General features: G+C 42.9%; 1 protein-coding gene across 2 annotated transcripts in view; it reads left to right on the plus strand.

Annotated features, from left to right (window-relative positions):
• Positions 1-20,263, plus strand: part of LOC145346622 (alpha-1,3-mannosyl-glycoprotein 4-beta-N-acetylglucosaminyltransferase B-like) — a 249,206-nt gene that overhangs the window by 132,278 nt on the left and 96,665 nt on the right. For both annotated transcript variants that reach the window (XM_080194108.1, XM_080194117.1), the window contains exons 4-5: positions 1,392-1,525; positions 19,512-19,558. In XM_080194108.1, coding sequence (XP_080050234.1) covers positions 1,392-1,525; positions 19,512-19,558 — 181 coding nt within the window. The remainder of the gene's footprint in view (positions 1-1,391; positions 1,526-19,511; positions 19,559-20,263) is intronic.

Raw genomic sequence — 20,263 nt, forward strand, 5'->3', positions numbered from 1 at the left:
AAACTCAATCCCCTGCCCATGCCTTACATTCCTTTTAATCTTCATAGCTGATTCATTAAATATCAGAGACCCAGTGGAGATGGCAGCTACACAATTACTCTTCTGGTGAACTAACAAGCCTTTCATATGGCTGTGTACAATGACCACTTCCAAAGTACACACACACGAGCTGGTGTTGGGGTTCCACTCCACCTAAATACACACTTAATATATAAAATGGTGAAAAGAAAGACTATTGGACCTGTTCTATACAATCACGGTTCTAGTTTCTATACTTCACTGCCCCTGTAAGCCATAACCACCGCACCCCTAAATCCCCATAACCTAATTCCACATAGTCTCTCAAAAGAGGCACAAAAAGAGAAAAAAAACAATATGGGACAATTTAAGAAATGATGGGGCAAAGATTTTAACAATCTCTCCCCCACCCACCCACTCCCTGATAAGGGGGCAAGACAGGAGCTGGGTGGGCAACGGGCTAATTTCCTGATGCCAGTTTGATACCACAATCTCTCCTCAGCCATTTAGCTGGAGGTTTTTGGTTGACCACAAGGTCCCACAAGCTCGTTAGCGCTAATGGCAACTATCTTGGAGAAGGACGCCTATGGTAGACCAGGGGGGTGGGGAAAGCACCAGGCAGACTTTGGAGGCGTCTCTCCCCTTAGCCTACCTGATCACAGCTGCAGCCGCAGTCCACTCTGAGAGGAAGCCCTCAGGCTTCCAGAGCCTGGCTGCTCTGCCATCCCTAACTGCACTGTGAGCATGTTGTCCAGATACCAGTTGACGAATTCAGGTAATAGCACTGTCAGCACCTCCATGGAATCCATTCGGCCCATCGAGTCTGGGCCGACCACAATCCCATCTAGGCCCTACCTTCATAACCCTACATATTTACCCTGCCAATCCCCTGACAGTAGGATTAATTTAGCATGGCCAATCAACCTAACCCGCACATCTTTGGAGCGTGGGAGGAAACCGTAGTGCCCGGAGGAAACCCATGCAGGCGTGGGGAGAAAATGCAAACTCCACACAGACAGTGACCCGAGGTCCGAATTGAACCTGGGTCCCTGGCACTGAGGCAGCAGTGCTAATCACTGTGCCACCATGCTGCCCCTGACCCCATTTCAGAGTTCTGACCCAAAACACACAATCCTGGATATCGTTACTTCCGAATAAAATATAAACCTGGGCACAAGTAGCGAATATTTTAAAGGTTGAATAAAAGTTTAGATTAATTATTTTTATTAATTTCGTGCTCTTTCTGCTGTCTTTGTCCAAAAGGTTCTAAGGTTTTAAATGTCTCGCATGTGTCAATGCAGTCATTGCCGAACATGTAGCTAGATTTCGAGTTGTGACGTATTACTTCACCTGCCGCTTTTTCCTTATTTTAGTTTTGATGGTGATGGGCGTACCTACAGTAAAGAGAGAACCACAAACTTACCTGTTTGACACGCTGAACTCCCTTATTTACGAGCTGTCTCCAGAGGAAAGGAAACGTTGCGTAATAGTTGTACTCATTGCAGAGGTCAGTCAAGTTTTGAATATTTGTCATCGAACGCAATGTTAGTCTAAAATTGTTTTGCAAGTAATAAACTTTATTATCATCAATCCTGGGCATCCGTGAAATTGTCATACGTTTTAAATGTGCTCTCTAAGTTGTAAATCAATTATTATTGTTTGTCGTGTTGAATAAACAACCGGCACGTAACATGCTGAATGGAATTTAACACTGAAGGGACAATCACAGGTGGTTTAGTATATTCAAACACAGAGCAAGTGGGCTGTTAAGTTCTGTGGCCCAGCATGAGATCAATGGAGCAGCTTGATTCCTGTTCCTGCCCACTCCCTTTTGCTCCCTTCAGTGGAAGGCAATGGCAAACAACCATCAGCAAAACTGCCACAAGAAACATCCCTGAATAAAACGTAAGTGCACAATGAGCCACGGACTTGTTCTGGGCAGAACATTAATGGAATAGAGTTTCTGTCTACTCAGCCAAATAAATCTAGAGCAAAAACTGCACCGACGGTATTCATCTGAAGCATCAACTGGTTCCTTGAGTATTACTGACATGTCAGCCAGATTACCTTGGAACAGTAAGGTATCTTAAATGTTCGAGCAATAAGTGAAACTATATGTTCCACACTGCTACCATGCAGTGGCAACGTAAATGGTGTTCGCCACTAACAGGATGCTGCCAACAAGACAATAATATCAGTAATATTATTAATATTAATATTAATTATAATTAATAATATTAGTAATATTACATACTAATGCTAGAATGTAATCCCTAGCATTACATACCTAATGTTACGTACGTAGGCCGTACGTATGAAAGACGAGTGGATGGTATCAAACAACATTTGAGTATTCTTAAGGTAGACATTGAAAGATTTCTAATTAATAATAGCATAAAGCAGTTAAGGACAACATAGGCTAGGGAGTTGGCTTCATGGGTGGCTCTCCTTCTTAACGGGTTGCAAGCTTGAAATCAGACTTGTTCACTAACCTTGACCCATGAATAGGATTAAATATATTTAATACACCTTCAATATTTCATATCATGTTTTGAAAATGCTTAATTGTTAATACATAAAAAGAACATTACAAATAGTAAAAACAAAAGAAATATTGACACGTTTTGGAATGCACGGTTCTCATGGTCAATGTTGTGTGCAATCAGCATGGACCTCACTTTACTTACTCTTGCTTTACATTCATATCATTTCAGTCATAATATATGAAAAAAAAACTACACAGATAGAAATCAGTGGAATGTGGTAGCCCTGTGGGTGAGCAACAGTCAAGACAGCAAACAGGATTTTACAGCCTGTCTTGTGCGAGACAGGAAATTCCTGCCTGAGGTCAATGGACGTTTCCGTTGTCTGCCCCTCGCCCACCCCGATTCTGTGGTGGCAAGGCGATAAATTCTGGTGAATGTGTCATGGGCTACATTCACAACCCAGTTGGGCCACAAGTGGCTCCTGGACCGCAGATTGTCCTCCACTGCTGTAAATGGTTATGGGGATATGTATGTAGAATGCATTGAAGTCAAATCAGCATGATCATATTAAATGGCAGAGCAGATTTAACAGGTTCAATGGCCTACTCACTCCTATGTTTCTACATATGGTACCCCACCAACGTCCCCATCTGAGTCTCTTTATCTATGACCTCGCTGTTCAGTGAGTTGGCTCATGAACTATCCTTTCAGCCTGGTATGGCTGAGTCTACTTTCGCTCAGTGACTCACTATGTACAAACCTGACTCTACATTGTCCTCTGTAGTGCCAGTGTCTGAGCTGGTGACTGTGAGTGTCAGATCAAATAATACTGCCTTTTCATCGGAAGGCAGAATGCCAGCGATCCTGTGGTTCAGTGTTTGGGTGATCTATCTGCAAAAGCCATGTAATTGGAGGTATATGAAGGCAGCAAAAGCTGGGCATGAGGCTGGCATCACTGAAAGGTATATGTAGGTGAGGTGGAGTATCTGCATATTAGTTGTGAGCCTTGAGAACTGGAGGCTATTGATAGATGAATGGTGGAGATGTGATGGATTGAGCAGTGTGAGAAATTGGTGTGGTGGTGAGAATGAGATAGTTTTTCAAGGCATCTTGGGCAGCCGGATGAGTTAATTAAACTTCTTGTGAAAACTCTGCCAAGTCATTGTGCCGAGTCAAGAGGGATCAAATTTTCATGTTTAAGATGGGAATCAGGAACATTCCTGCGTAGTGATTTCGCTTCCTAACCTGGAGTGCCATCTGGTGGCTTTTTATCCTACAGAGGCAGACACAATGGTGGGCCATTGCGGAGGTAGCCTGGTTTAACGGCATTAACAAAGTCAATTACACAGAACTGTGGGAGGACCCCAACACTCACCCCGCCCTCTTACACCCTAATCACCCCCAACTTATTCCTCAAACCGAACTGAACCTTCGCCTAACACCCAGCTCACTCATTCAGTATCCATTATAAACAGAGTTGATAAGACCTATAACATTTGGAGGTCCTTGAAAATCTCATAAATCTGTCAAAATAAACAAACATTACTTGCAAGCCACTTAAAAAAATAACTTTTTAGAAGACTGTTGAGAAAAGCCTGGATGTTAGAGAAATTGGGGAAATAAATAGTGATGTCTTGAGGAGTGTACATATAACAGAAAAAGAGGTGCCACCAATCTTAAAGTGCATCAAGGTAGATAAACCCCTGAGACCTGATGAAGTGTATCCCAGGACATTATGGGAGGCTAGGGAGAGAATTGTGGGTCCCCAGTGGAGATATTTGTCTCATTGATAGTTACAGGTGAGGTGCCTGAAGATTGGAAGGTGATAAATGTGCCTTTGTTTAAAAAGGGTTGCATGGAAAAGCCTGGGAACGACAGGCTGGTGAGCCTCACATCTGTGGTGGGTAAGTTGTTGGAAAGTATTTTGAGAGACAGGATCTACAAGCATTTAGAGATGCACGAACTGATTAGGAACACTCAGCATGTCTTTGTGAGTGGAAAAACATGTTTCACAAATTTGATTAAGTTTTTTGAAGGGGTAACCGAGAAGGTAGATGAGGGCAACAGAGTTGATATTGTCTCCATGGCCTTTAGCAAGACCTTTGACAAGGTACCGCATGGTAGGTTGTTGCATAAGGTTAAATCTCACGAGTTCCAGAGTGAGGTAGCTAAATGGATAAAAAATTCACTTGATGACAGAAGCCAGAGTGTGGTTGTAGAGAGTTGTTTTTCAAACTGAGGCCTGTGAACAGCAGTGTGCCTGAGGGATCAGTGCTGGGTCCACTGTTGTTTGTGATTTATATTAATGATTTAGATGAGAATATAGGAGGCATGCTTAATAAATTTGCAGATTGGTGGCATAATGGACAATGAAGAAAGTTATCTCCAATTGCAATGGGATCTTGATCAATTGGGCCAGTGGGCTGATGAATGGCAGATGGAGTTTAATTTAGATAAATGCGAGGTGATGCATTTTGGTAGATTGAACCAGGGCAGGACTTACTCAGGTAATGGGGAGAATTACAAAACAAAGAAATCTAGGGATACAGGTTCATAGCTCCTTGAAAGTGGTGAACAGGTGGACAGAGTGGTGAAGAAGGCATTCGGCATGCTTGGTTTCATTGGTCAGAACATTGAATACAGGGGTTGGGACATCTTGTTGAAGTTGTACAAGACATTGGTAAGGCCACACTTGGAATACTACGTGCAATTCCGGTCAACCTATTATAGAAAAGATATTATTAAACTAGAAAAAGTGCAGAAAAGATTTATTAGGATGCTACTGGGACTTGATGGATTGAGTTATAAGGAGAGGCTGGATAGACTGGGACTTTTTTCTCTGGAGCGTAGGTGGCTTAGGGGTGATCTTAATAGAGGTCTATAAAATAATGAGGGGCATAGATCAGCTAGATAGCCAATATCTTTTCCCAAAGGCAGGGGAGTCTAAAACTAGAGGGCATAGGTTTAATGTGAGAGGGGGGAGATACAAAAGGGTCCAGGGGCAATTTGTTCACACAGAGGGTAGTGAGAGTCTGGAATAAGCTGCCAGATGTAATAGTAGAGGGGGATACAATTTTGTCTTTTAAAAAGCATTTAGACAGTTACATGGGTAAGAAGGGTATAGAGGGATATGGCCAAATGCAGGCAATTGGGACTAGCTTAGGGGTTTTAAAAAATTGGGCAGCTTGGACAAATTGGGCCAAAGGGCCTGTTTCCATGCTGTAAACCTCTATGACTCTAAGGTTATAAATCAGTCAAAATAAACCAGCTCAAATTCCCCTGGACAGCTGTGTAAACAAACTGCTGAACAGAACCCTAGAGTAGTTTGGAAGGCAGCTAGGCATTCAAATTGACAGTACCCTGAACGATTGTGTTAAAATACATTTCAGTGCAACATCTATTACAGTCCTTGAAGATGGCCAGAAGTTTTTAAATCTGTCAAAGCTTTCAGAGCCAAACAGGTGACTGTGCTGAACTAGAAGGAAAAAAATAAAGCAATTGAGACATTTAAAACAGTCAGGAAAACTCAGCAGATCTGGCAGAGTTTGTATAGTAAGAAGTCTCACAACACCAAGTTAAAGTCCAACAAGTTTATTTGATAGTAAAGCCACAAGCTTTCGGGGTTTGCCCCTTCATCAGGCAAGTGGAGAGTTCTGGTCTTAAGCAGAGCATATAAAGGCACAGATAGTTTACAGAATACAGTATTCTGTAGCAGAGCATATAAAGGCACAGATAGTTTACAGAATACAGTATTCTGTAAACTATCTGTGCCTTTATATGCTCTGCTTGAGACCAGAACTCTCCACTCACCTGACGAAGGGGCAAACCCTGAAAGCTTGTGGCTTTACTATCAAATAAACTTGTTGGACTTTAACCTGGTGTTGTGAGACTTCTTATTGTGTTTACCCCAGTCCAACGCCGGCATCTCCGTAGCATTTGTATAGACAGCAACAACAGTTACCATTTCAAGTCTTATTGAAACTGACTCAGTTTCTCTCTCCATAGCTGACAAGTCTGCTGAATGTCTCTCGCACCATCTATTTTTATTTCAGATTTCCAGCATCTGCAGTATTTTGCTTTTATTTCACAAACCATCTCTAGATTTCAAATTGAGCTGGCTGTTCCATATTGCATAATGCAGAATAGTACATTATTCAGTGAAAAATCTATTCCAATGCATCAGAAGATTATTCCACATTCACACTGCTGTCCTTTTCCTTGACAAGCTGCCAGTTGTCAAAAGTAAAAACCTGGCAACCACATTGTTAAATGATAACTTGTCCTTTCATAGATCACAGAATTCCTAAAGAAGGAGGCCATTCAGCCCATCGAGTCTGCACCGGCCACAATCCCACCCAGGCCCTTTATCCATAACCCCATGCATTTACCCTCGCTAGTCCCCCTGACACTAAGGGGCAATTCAGCATGGCCAATGCACCTAACCTGCACATCTTTGAACTGTGGGAGGAAACCGTAGCACCCTGAGGAAACCCATGCAGACACAGGGAGAATGTGCAAACTCCACACAGATAATGACCCAAGTCAGGAATTGAACCCAGTCCCTGACACTGTGAGGCAGCAGTGCTAACCACTGTTTTTCAAACCGTAGAATCCCTACAGTGCAGAAGGGGGCCATTCAGCTCATCGATCCTGCAGCTATAACAACCCCACCCAAGCCCTATCCCCAAAACCACACTTACTTACCTTGCTAATCCCCCTGATACTATGGAGCAATTTAGCATGGCCAATCCACCTATCCTGCATTATGGGAGGAAACTAGAGCATCTGGAGGAAATCCACACAGATTTGGGGAGAATGTCTGTGGAATTTACACAGTCACCGGAGCCCAGAATTGAACCCATGTCCCCGGCATTGTGAGGCAGCTGTGCTAACCACTGTGCTGTCATGCCACTCTCACACATTATCATCACTCACTTTAGTAAAAACAGATGTAACTTAGATTATAGCATTTCATGATGTGAAGATGCCAGTGTTGGACTGGGGTGGGTACAGTAAGGAATCTCACAACACCAGGTTAAAGTCCAACAGGTTTATTTGGAATCATGAGCTTTTGGAGTGCTGCTCCTTCATCACTCAGCTGATGAAGGAGCAGCACTCCAAAAGCTCATGATTCCAAATAAACCTGTTCGAGTTTAATCTGGTGTTGCGAGACTTCTCACTATAGCATTTCATTACAAATGAAGTAAACAACACCTTTTATACTGACCTTTCATAGAATTCCTGCCTCTAAATTTTGTTTCAAGACACCTCTCTGCTGAAGTGATGTCTGACATTTATCAAAACCTGCCCCCTCTATCAAAATTGCAGAAGATTCAAAGTGCCCATTTTTGCAATGGTGCTGCATTGTTGGGATAACAATGTGCAGACTCCTTACTTGCTTCTATTCCTGTGCTGACGAAAATTTCCAGAACTGGAAATAGGGACAACAATGTAGAATCCAGTCCATGGTTGCCATTTTAAAAGCCCAATCAATATATTTTGGCCCCTATGCTGGGGCAGGAAAATCTGGTCCCAGGAATTCACTTCCCTGGCCACCTGATCCATTTCCTTTGGAGCGTAGTGACTGATGGCCTCCTGGCCCCCTGAGAAACATCGTATCCCTCTCCATGAGCAATACTTCCAATTCTGCATCTATCAGCCGCACAGTCCTCTTTCTGCTTTGTTTGCTCCATTTATAGAATCCATAGAATTCTACAGTGCAGAAAGGGGCCATTTGGCCTATCGAGTCTATACCAACCACAAACCCACTGGCTCTATCCCCATAACCCCATGCATTTACCCTAGCAATTCACCTTGACACTTAGGGGCAATTTACCATGGCCAATCCAACTAACTTGCGCATCTTTGGACTGTGGGAGGAAAGCGGAGCACCCGGAGGAAACCCACACAGACACAGGCAGTATAAGCAAACTCCACACAGATAGTGACCCAAGTCGGGAATCAAACCCAGTTCCCTCGTGCTGTGAGGCAGTAGTGCTAACCACTGTGCCACCGGCCGCTCCTCCATTTCCCTCCATTCCATTTGTAGCACTGAGAGGCAGCAGCTGCCCCCTTTCATTCAATGCAACTTCCCTGAAAGTGGAGAAGATTGGCGTTAAGGTCCGAATGCTGAAATACATGCTAATCCTACAAACTATCAGGTCCCCTGTTGAAAGTGTAGGCAGCCAGCAGTGCAGATTGTGTTTGGCTGCATGCCGGAATCATTCAAGTGAGGAGGCATTGCAAAGTGTGCAATCTGCCTTCCTAAATAGAAACTGGCACAAAAACAGGTGCAGTTGAATTTTAGTCCTATCTATTCTGATTTTATATTGTATATCGCTGAATACTTGCATTACCCAACTACAATTGATTACCCTTGTGTCAATTCCATTGACTGCTACAACCCCCCACCCCACCATTCACCCTTCACCCCCTCCCCCCACCAGCCAATTTATCAAGTAAATCACTGAGAATTTTAAAATCCTTGTGTTTGCTTTCAAATCCCTCTAAGGCCTTGCCCCTCTCTATTGCTGCAAACTGTTCCAGCCCTACACCCCTCCAAGTTGTACACACTCTGTCAGTTCTGGTTTGTTACATCTACCTGATGCTTCAATATGGCAAGTGAGCCCCAGGAGAGCAGTGGAAATGCTTCCGAGGGCACTCTCCAAGCTCCTTGAAAAAATGCAACTTCCCCTCCGACACTTAGGAATCCCTGACCCAAGACCACCCAAAGTGGGGGAAGAGTATCCAGAAAGGAGTTGAAAAGCTCAAGGGTCATCGCCAAGAACAGGCTGAGGTCAAATGTCGACAGTGAAATAGCATCCCACTCACCCGCTCCTCCGACTACCATCTTCTCCACCTGTGACAGAGACTGTAGTTCATACATTGGACACCTGCCATTCCCACCATGGAATTGGAATGGGTGAGGGTCCGACAACAGAAATCTCCATTAACCTTGGACGAGAGGGGAAGAAATGGCGTGGTGTTATTGTCTGTCACTGGGCTAGTAATCCAGAGACCCAGGGTAATGCTCTGGGAATCTCACCACAGCAAGTCTTAAAACTTGAGTTCAATAAAAATCTGGAATTAAAAGTCTGATGGTGATCATTATAAATAAATCTGTTTCACTAATGTGGGGCGGCACGATGGCACAGTGGTTAGCACTGCTGCCACACAGTGCCAGAGACCTGGGTTCAATTCCAGCCTCAGGTCACTGTCTGTGTGGGGTTTGCACATTCTTCCTGTGTCTGTGTGGGTTTCCTCTGGTTTCCTCCCACAGTCCAAAGAAGCGCGGGTTAGGTACATTGGCCATGCTAAATTGCCCTTTAGTGTCAGAGGGATTAGCTAGGGTAAATGCATGGGGTTGTGGGGATAGGGTCTGGGTGGAGCAAACTCAATGGGCCAAATGGCTTCCTGCAATTCTACAATTCTATGATTCAAAGGGAATTTCGGTCTCTCTTATGGCAAGGTCATAAAATCTCAGCACAGCATGGAAGCAAATCATCCTTGACTCCAGGATACTGTCTAAGAAGAAGGAAGAGTTGCATTCCCCTGATTTTTATTACTCCACAACAGGCAGCCCCATCTTCAGTTGTCCAAGAATTTCCTCCCTAAGCTTAACTTCCTAAAACCTACCTGTTTGATTAAGCTTTCAGTGACCTGTCCAAAGTCCCCTTATGTGGCTCAGTATTAATGAATTCTGGTTGGATGCTATAGAATCATAGAATCCCCACAGTGCAGAAGGAGGCCATTCAGCCCATTGAGTCTGCACCGACTACAATCCCACCTGGGCCCTATCCCTATAAACCCACGCATTTACCTTGCTAATCCCCCTGACATTAGAGTGAATTTAGCATGGCCTATCCCACCTAACCCTCACATCTTTGGACTGTGGGAGGAAACCGGGAGTATCCAGAGGAAACCCACACAGATCTGGGAAGAACGTGCAAACTCCACACTGCCAAGAATTGAACCCGGCTCCCTGGCTCTGTGAGGCAGCAGTGCTAACCTCTGTGCCACTGTTGTGACAACGGAATTGAAAACCCTGGTGTAAGATTCTAATGGAACAGTTTATAGACAAGACAAAGCCATTTCAAGGATTTGCCATGTTTTTGACACAGTATTTAAATGAGAGTGTTTTAAATTCTGACATACTTATTTTCAAATCAAGACACCACTGAAAAGAAATTACAGCATGTTCAGAGATAAATAGGCAGGAATATAAAATTAAGCTATCAAACAATAGACAAATTATTTGTAGATGCTAGAATTTAATCTGAACACAATAGTCAAAGTTATTTAAAACCATTACAAGGTCATTACCTAACACAACCAGCTAAGGAGCAACGGCATTGATTCACCAAACGACATATAGAAACCACTCAAGTAATGTTTACTCTAATGCTGCCAATTTCCATAACTTGCACTGCAGCTACTAAAACCCATTGAAACTCTCAAGACAAGGCGAATTAGTCACATTGCTGTTTTCAACTCATAATTCTGCCTAAATTCACTATGAGCAAAGCTTCTTGGTTGAAGTCACAGAGAGAACTCACTAGGGCAGTTGATTTGTGTCTGTGAAGTTTCGACTGGTGTTTGATAAAGTACCACGTAATAATGCATGTTGGCAAAATTGAACCCCATGGGATTAAGTGAGTAGTTAGTGGTAGTGTTGACAAAAAAGAGGTTACAAAAGCAACAGTAGTGGTGGTTAATCAGTGTTTTTGGAGGAGTGTGCAGTGATGTCTACCAGAGGTTGCAATTATGACCACTGTACTTTTTGGTTAATGACCTGAACTTGGGGACATGGAGTGAAATTTCATGCGGATGACATGAAACTCAGAAATGAAGTTAACAGCGAGGCGAATAGTAACAGCTGGGTCGAGGACACTGTGAGACGGAATAGGTATAATGATGAAATGGTGGGAAAAACTGGATTCAGGGGAGTGTGAAGTGATGCAACTTGCAAGGAATAAGAAGAAGTATTGTCTTATAAACAAGATTATATCATTTTAAAGGGAGTGCTAAAACAGACAGACTTGAGGGCGTGCATACACAAAGCTTTGATGGTGGCAAGATAAGTTGCTAAGGCTGCTAAAAAATATATATCTTGGCTTCTAATGGCAAGGCTGAATCATGGAAGTGAGAAACAGGAGGCAGAACCGTTTCAAATCCTGAATCTCCTCGGGTTGCAAACTTATTAAAGTCAAGATTTCCATAGGAGTGAACACTTAATTGGTGTGGAGGGGGTTACAAGAGCAAAATACTGTACATTCTGGACATCCAAAATGAAAAAGAAAATCTGGAAATACTGATCAGGTCAAACAGCATCTGTGGAAAGGAACAGAGTTCAAGGGTAGAATTTAATTTAATAATCTCCATGGCCAAATTAGTGGTGAAGGCACAGGCCACTTCTGTGGACAGAGTTGTTGAACTCCCTCACCAGGACAGCCTTTGGCTGCACGTATGGGCAGGCAGGGAGAGCCTGTAGGCCTGCCTATGGGGTGCCACAGAGTTTGGTCCTTGGGCCCAACTATTTACAATCTATATTAATGATGTGGCTGTGGAGTCTGTAGTACCAAATTTGCAGAGGACACTAAAATAGGTGGGATAGTAAGTTGAGATAATGAAATTAAAAAATTACAAACGATATGGATAGGTTAACTGAATGGATAGGTTAACTGAATGGGTCAAAATTTGGCAGATGAAGTTTAACATGGATAAGTGTGAGGTTATCCATCTTGATAAGAAAAATATAAAGGCAAAGTAACATCTAAATGGAGAAAAATTCTGTAGTGGTACGGTGCAGAGGGATCTGGGTGTTCTTGTGCATGAATCACAGAAAACTAATATGAAGGTACAACAGGTAATAAGGAAGGCAGATTGGATCTTGGCTTTTATTGCTAAAGAAACAGAATATAAAAGTAGTGAATATAAATGCTGCTACAGTACAAAGTATTAGTGAGCACTTAGAATATTATATATAGTTTCTTCCCCTTGGGATATCACTAGATTGGAGGCGGTGCAGAGGAGATTCATTAGATTAATTCCAGAGATGAAAGGTTTGACTTATGAAGAGTGATTGGGCAGTTTAGATCTATACTCCCTGGAGTCTAGAATAATGAGAGATCTAATTGAGGTGTACAAGATGGTAAAAGGTATTGATAAAGTAGACAGGGAGAGAATGTTTCCTCTAGTAGGGCAGTCTAGAACAAGAGGTCATAATTTTAGGATGAGGAGTGGCAGCTTTAACACAGAGTTGAGGAGGAACTACTTCTCTGAAAGGGTTGTGAGTCTGTGGAATTCACTATCCCAGAGCGTTGGGGAATGCCATGACTTTGAGTTAATTTAAGGAACAGATGGACAGATTTTGATTAGTAAGGGTTTGAAGGGTTATGGTGAATGGGCAGGAAAGTGGAGTTGAAGCCAGGATCAGATGCCATGATTGTGTGTTACATGGTGGAGCAGGCTTGAGGGTTAAGTTGCCTACTCATGCTCCTAGTTCTTATATTCCTATGTGAAAGTATTGTATTGCAAGGTTTCACATTGAAGAAACCTTTAATCACAATCATGATTTACTGAAGGATGGATAACTGTATACAAACAAGTTCAGTATAAATACAGGTCTAATTCTATCAACTCCTGGCATCACACTGAAGGTTCTCTTGTATAAAGGTCCATGCCCAATTGCTGACAGGTTATGAACTTCCCTCTGACAGGCCCCAGGAGCGTCATGTGACCCACAAACATCCACCCCTTAAATGGGTCGATAATAAACACATCCTTTTGAATAATCTTCCTAGGTACTTAAGCTGCATTCCCTCTAAAAATTCAGCCAGTATAATTCCTGTAGTAGCATGGGGGATGGTATTATAGGCTAATCAGAGGGCTGTAGTCAGTTGGATTGTTTCCTCGTTGATGCGTTGAAAGTTTGCACTGCCCTTGTGCCAAACCATTGGAAGCAGGGTGGTGTGGGGCCGTGTATATGTGCTGGATGTCATTTGTTCTGACAAAGCTCTGAAAGACTTTGGCTGTAAGAGTAGTGCCATTGTCAGAAACAATTACCTTTGATATGCCAGGAATTGCGAATATTTGTCACAGCTTGTTTACAATGACAACACACGATTTACACATCAAACCATTTTGAGTTGGCATCCCAGGATCAAAAACATCATCCCCGTGAAATGGCCAGCAAATTCAACATGGAGCCTCATCCAAGGGTGGCCAAGTTTCTGCCCGGGGTATGAGTTTGCTGCCAGCAGAAGTTCTGCTGTGTTTGACGATGTTGGTAAGAGTTGACCACACGTCTATCTCTTTGCCGATTCTGGCCACCAAATGTAGCTGCTGGCTAATGTCTTCGTGTTGAATTGCCCAGGATGTGAACTGTACAACTCCTAGAAGAGTGGTTGTCATTCCAGAGTGGTATTATCAGTCGGTTCCCCACAAAAGCACCCCATCTTTGCCGCTGATTTCATCCCTCCGCTGCAAGCAGGGCCGGACTTGTCAAAATGCCAACCTGTCAAAACCATTCTCTTAACTTTTGAAAGGACTGGCTCCCTCAGGATCTATGTTGTGATATGGGCCAGTGAAATGGGCAGAATGTCCAGAAAATTCAAAGCAAGTATTGTTTCCTGTGGATCAGATGGCAAAGGTACTGTCCGTGGAAGTGGGAGTCAACTTAAAGCATCAGCATTCGAGATTTGTGTCCCTGACCTGTGCAGAAATGTGCAGTGATAGGCAACCAACTGTAAGGCTCACCTTTGTACTTGGGCTAATGTGTTCAGCAGGGCGGGTTCTTTGTGGAATAACCATAGCAACAGCTTATGATCCGGGACACTGGTGAAATGGCTGCCGTACACATACTTGATAGTGAATACATCTGCTAGACTCTCTTTACATTATCTATACTGTATTATCCCCTTTCTGCAAGTACTTCCGTTTGGCATCGGACAAGGTCCTGGAAGTATAAGCGACAAGCCATTCCATGCCTTCTTCCATCTTTCGGCCCTTATGTCACAAGATGATGCATCACACATCACTATGATCTGCTTGCCTGGATCAAAATGGACAAGTAAGGTAGATGATTGTAGGGTCTGCTTTACTTGGTCCAAGGCTTTCCTGTGAGAATCTTCCCATTGCCAAATTGGATGTATTTTTAGAGGTCGGTTAAGGGTGCCAAAATGGCAGACAATTTGGGTAAAAAACAGCCATAACAGTTGACCATCCCTAAGAAGGATTTCAACTCTGTTACATTCTTCAGCATGGGCACCTGTTTTATTGCCTTTATCTTGTCTTCTAACGTGTGCAATTCTTTTGGATTGACTCTGAATTCTAAATACACAACCTCATCTGCCTGAAAGTACATCTTTCTATTTTTTAGCAGACACCAGCTTCTTTGATTCTTTTGACGACTTCTTTTAAATTGGTCCTATGCTCCTCGATGACATGTCTTTTGTTAAGAATTCATCCAGATACATGACCATCCTGGGGATCCCTTGCAGGAAGCTTTCCATGATTCGCTGAAAAGGTAACCTCGCATATTGTCTTTCAGACTGTGGGAGGAAACCGTAGCATCTGGAGGAAACCCACACAGACACGGGGAGAATGTGCAGACTCTGCACAAACAGTGACCCAAGCCGGGAATCAAACCCGGGTCCCTGGAGCTGTGAGGCAGCAGTGCTAACCACTGTGCTACCGTGCCACCCGGGCAAGAATGGCTGCGAAAATAAAAATTGGCTCTGATCTAGAGTTCACGTACATTTTAGCCTTTACCCCTCATACGTAGCCCCAGCTCAGTCTTAAAGACTTTCGACAAGTACACAAAGCTCCTAAAAAAAGACCCCATTCATGATGTTGAATATTTCCAGCCAGTTCAACTTGATTTGCTTCAGCTAGTGTCATCTTATAATGCTAGGTTTCCTCTTTTCATGACCATCAGGTATAGGTCTCCTGTTTTCATGACCAGCAGGCTGATGCTGGTGGGACACTGGTGTTGACGTCATGCCCAATATCTTCAGTGCTTCCCCCTGTATAGGTTGCCAACTTTGCTGAAGTTTTGCTGGGCCTCATGGGTTGCAGACCTCCCTGCAAATGCTTGTAGGTTTGTTCACCTATTACCTTGGCCGGAGTGCCTGTATTGACCTCCATAGTTCATGGATGCATGTTAACCAGAAGGAAGATTTCAATGAGGGGTGTCTTGCTCAACTTTACAATATTGAGCTGATAAACTTCAGACTTCTCTTCTGAATTTTCCTCAATCTTTTTTTTATTCCTGGGACATGGTGTCACTGGCTGGCCAACATTTATTGCCCATCCCTAGTTGTCTTTGGAGGGCAGTTGAGAGTCAACCAAGATTGCTGTGGCTCTGGAGTCACATGTAGGCCAGACCAGGTAAGGATGGCAGATTTCCTTTCTAAAGGACATTAGTGAACCAGATGGGTTTTTCCAACAATTGACAATGGTTTCATGGTCATCAGTAGATTCTTAATTAGAGATACTTTTTATTGAATTCAAATTCCACCACATGCAGTGGCAGGATTCGAACTTGGGTCCCCAGAACATTAGCTGAGTTTCTGGATTAATAGTCTAGTGATCATATCACCAGGCTATCGCCTTCTTTTGTTTACTGGAGTCCTTGTTTATCTGTCTGTAAACTAGGTACAGTCTGTCTGACTCTGCGCTAGTTTATTTGCGACCTTCAGGTTACACCTGAAACAAATGAACGATTTACATTTACATCTGTCTTGGGGATGCTCTCCATCACTCTTGTGGCTGATGATTTCTCTTCCTTCTCTCGGGCTCTGCTGGGCCCTCACTTCTGGTAATCTGAGCAGCTGCTGTTTTCTGTCAAATTTTCTTCACCTCACTCTGCACAACTTGCAGTTCAAAAGTGCTCTGTTCAACACTCTGTCTTTTGAGCCAATTCAACTGCTTTATCCAGGGACATTTTAGCTTCTGCCAGCTGCTTCTTTTAGATGCTCAAACTGTTAACACCGCATATGAGACGATCCCATTATATATCACTTAGAGATGGGCCAAACTCACTGTGTAGAATTGTAGAATCCTACAGTGCACCAACCACAATCCCACCCAGGCCTTATCCCCATAACCCCATGCATTTACTCTAGCTAGTCTCCCTGACGTTAGGGAGCAATTTATCATGGCCAATCCACCTAACCCACACATCTTTGGACTGTGGGAGGAAACCAGAGCACCCAGAGGAAACCCACACAGGAGAATGTGCAAATTCCACACAGACAGTGATCCAAGGCCATTTGGTGAAGCCTGGTGACAAGAGCCGAAACACTCTCCCTGGGTCCCTAACAGCTGAATGGAAATTAAATTGTTGCATAATAATGGAGGGTCAGAGGGTGTAGTGGTTCCTTACCTCATTGGTCAAAGGATTTTGTATCCGGTTCTTCCGAAGATGCAAGGTTTCTTTTGAAGTTATATGTTTGAGGATGGCAAATAGTGAGTAAACTAACTTTCTGCTTTTCTCCAGAAGTTATTTCATTGGCTGTGAAAAAGTATCAAAGTCATTTGGTGTACTGGCCTGAGTTTTCAACCTCCGGTATGAGGCAAATTGATTTTCCCAAACGGTGTCATAATTATTCAATTATGATTGGCACAACAATCTTTTACCGTCCTTACATATTTTCAGGGACTCACCCTTCCTCCTCCAGATGTTGACATCTCAGCAGTTGTAGGCTGATTTATTCTTGTTACCAATATTGTAACGGGAGGTTTCATGACAAAGAAACCTTGAATCACAACAGTGATTTGTTGAAAGATAAATTACTTTTACAGATGCACCATAGAAAACATTCTTTCTGGTTGTATCACAGCTTGATATAGCTCCTGCTCTGTCCAAGACCGCAAGAAACTATAAAGGGTCATGAACGAAGTCCAGTCCATCACACAAACTAGCCTCCAATCCACTGACTCTGTCTACGCTTCCCGCTGCCTTGGGAAAGCAGCCAGCATAATTAAGGACCCCACACACCCAGACATGCTCTCTTCCACCTTCTTCCTTTCGGGGAAAGAGATACAAATGTCGTGAGGACACATACCAACCAAATCAAGAACAGCTTCTTCCCTGCTGCCATCAGACTTTTGAATGGACCTCCCTTGTATTAAGTTGATCTTTCTTTACACCCTAGATATAACTGTAACACTACATTCTGAATTATCTTCTCTATGAACAGTATGCTTTGTCTATATAGCATGCAACAAACAATATTTTTCACTGTATATTAATACATGTGACAATAATAAATCAAATCAGAAACAACAGACAAACAAGCTTAGTACAGGGATAGGTCTAGTTCCACTGACTCCTGGGCTCGCACTGAAAGTTCGCTTCTACCAGGACCTGTGCCCTAACACCCAATAGGTGACAGTTTGCTTGCTTGCTCCTGAATCAGGGTCGATTTTCATTCCACTGAACAGGATGGATAGTGAGTCGATTTTAAAATGGGAAGGTGATCCACTTCCCCAGATTACGACTCAAGCTGCAAAGACAAAAATCTATCTCACAGTTACTACTACAACAACAACGTATGTTTATATAACCCCTTTAAACTAATAAAGTGTTCCAAAGTGCTTTATAGGGACATTATCAAACAAAATATGATACCAAGCCACAAAGGAGACATTAGGTCAGACGACCAATAGCTTTGTCAAAGAGATAGGCATTAAGTAGAGTCTTAAAGGAGAAAAGCTAGGTAGACAGGCAGAGAGATGTCAGGAAGGAGTTCAGAGCCTATAGGGTCCAAGCAACTGAGGGCATGACCATCAAAGGTGGAGCAAATAATATCAGGACTGCTCAAGAGACCAGAATTCAAGGGGGGGCAGATATCTTGGAGGGTGTGGAGCTGGAGGAGATTACAGATATAGGGATGTGTTAGATTATTGAGGGATTTGAAAACAAGGATGAAGATTTTAAAATTGAGATTCCGCTTGGCTGGGAGCTAGTGTAGGTCAGCGAGCATCATGTGGTCGAGGAACAGGGCCTAGGGCTAGATAAGACACTGGCAACAGAGATTTGGAGACCTTAAGTTTACAAAGGGTAGAATGTGGGAGACTCACCAGGAATGTATTGGAATGGTCAAATCTAGAGGTAACAGGCATGAAGGAGGGTTTCAGCAGCAGATGACCTGAGCCAGGGGTGAAGTCGGACAATGTCTTGGGGGTGGAAATAGGATGTGAAGTTGGAAGCTCATCACACAGTTAGTCTTTTTTAAGCTGCTGTGTTCCTGATAACATTTCTGCAACTCTGGCCCTCATACACTCGAGTCCAAATGCAAGGTTAACCTTTCTTATCAAAGTGGGATTGCTGCAATCAGAATTATTGGATCATCTATTAGTCTACAGGAGATTTGTGACTTCTCGTTCCAACCAAAACCACTATAGAACAATACAACACTTTGACCTTTAATGTGTGGTTAGTCAGTTCATTCATCATGCTGACCTACCTGTATTGTCATTTCTATTTATTTAGCGAGATGAGAATTAATGCATCACACTGGTGGGCTAGGACAGTTCCTTTTACCCTTGAGATCTAGGATCTAATGTAGTTTAGATTGATGGGATTGAAGTCTCCTCTTTCTATTGCTGTAGATTTGAAATGAGCTCAACCAGATCCTAATGGGCCCCAAATCTATACCACAAAGCTGTTTGAACACTGCTGTAGAAGGGGATATTTGTTCGGGTCAAGGATAAATTAAATTGTTGGGACAGAGTAGGAAGAGCTGAATTGTGCAGGTTTAATTCTGCAGTATACCACTAGCAAGCTTGCAAGAAGGGAAATTGGGCTGTAACATTTAGCCTGCACAGTTGAGGGGTTAAGTCTTGCATCTCAACACACTGCACCTTACCCAAAAGCGACTGGGACTAATATCGAAGAACAAAGTACAAAATGTATTCCTGTAGTCATCAAAAGTTAAAATGAACACCTTCACTGTGAAATATTGACTGCTTAAATATATTTTTTCTGTTCTTATTCTACAGGTGGAAGAAAGTTACGTAAATAAATTGGTTGAGAATTTACAAAATATGTAAGTCTGACTTTAACCAGTTGATAATGGAATACAAAATATTGTAGCAGCAGCTAATGGGCTGGAAAGCAAATCTACTGCCTCTCTAATTCCACCTTGATACAATAAGGAGATGGGGAGTAGAGGGCAAGGGAAGCAGAAGCTTCCTAAAGCCTTTGTTCATCCCCTCACAGCCATTTTCTCGTAGTGCTGACAGAAGCCTACAAAGCAGGTGCTTGCTATCTTCCTTATTACAGTTTCATCTGACCATAGGTTAAGAGAGATTAATATGAAGGGAAGTGTAGAGAGTTTACCAATTTAAAACAAAACAATGACTTTGCATAAACTTGGAAACTAATTTTAAATATGAACCATAATTGGTGGTGGTGAAGAGCTTGTGCACAGGTCATGTATCTTGGGCAGTATGCTAGCAATTCCCCAGGTGACTGCTGAGTCTGTCTGCTGGTAGCACATTGATAAGATCAGCCCTTCAGTGTACTTATCCTTGTACTGACAGGTTCATTTCAGATTTTGCACTCATAGACAGGAGCCTCATCTGGGAGCACATATTGGAAAAAGTTTAATCAACTCATATCAAATTCCTTTCTCTGTTATCTCAGTGAAAGAGTTAACTCCCAATTGAAAATGAAATTTAAACTTGACTGACATAGAGTCAAGAGGAAATTGTAATATCCACTCTTAGCTTCCCGACCAGGATAAACCAAC

Source organism: Carcharhinus amblyrhynchos, chromosome 1 (genome assembly GCF_965287045.1).
Source record: "Carcharhinus amblyrhynchos chromosome 1, sCarAmb.v2.hapA, whole genome shotgun sequence".
NCBI lineage: Eukaryota > Metazoa > Chordata > Chondrichthyes > Carcharhiniformes > Carcharhinidae > Carcharhinus > Carcharhinus amblyrhynchos.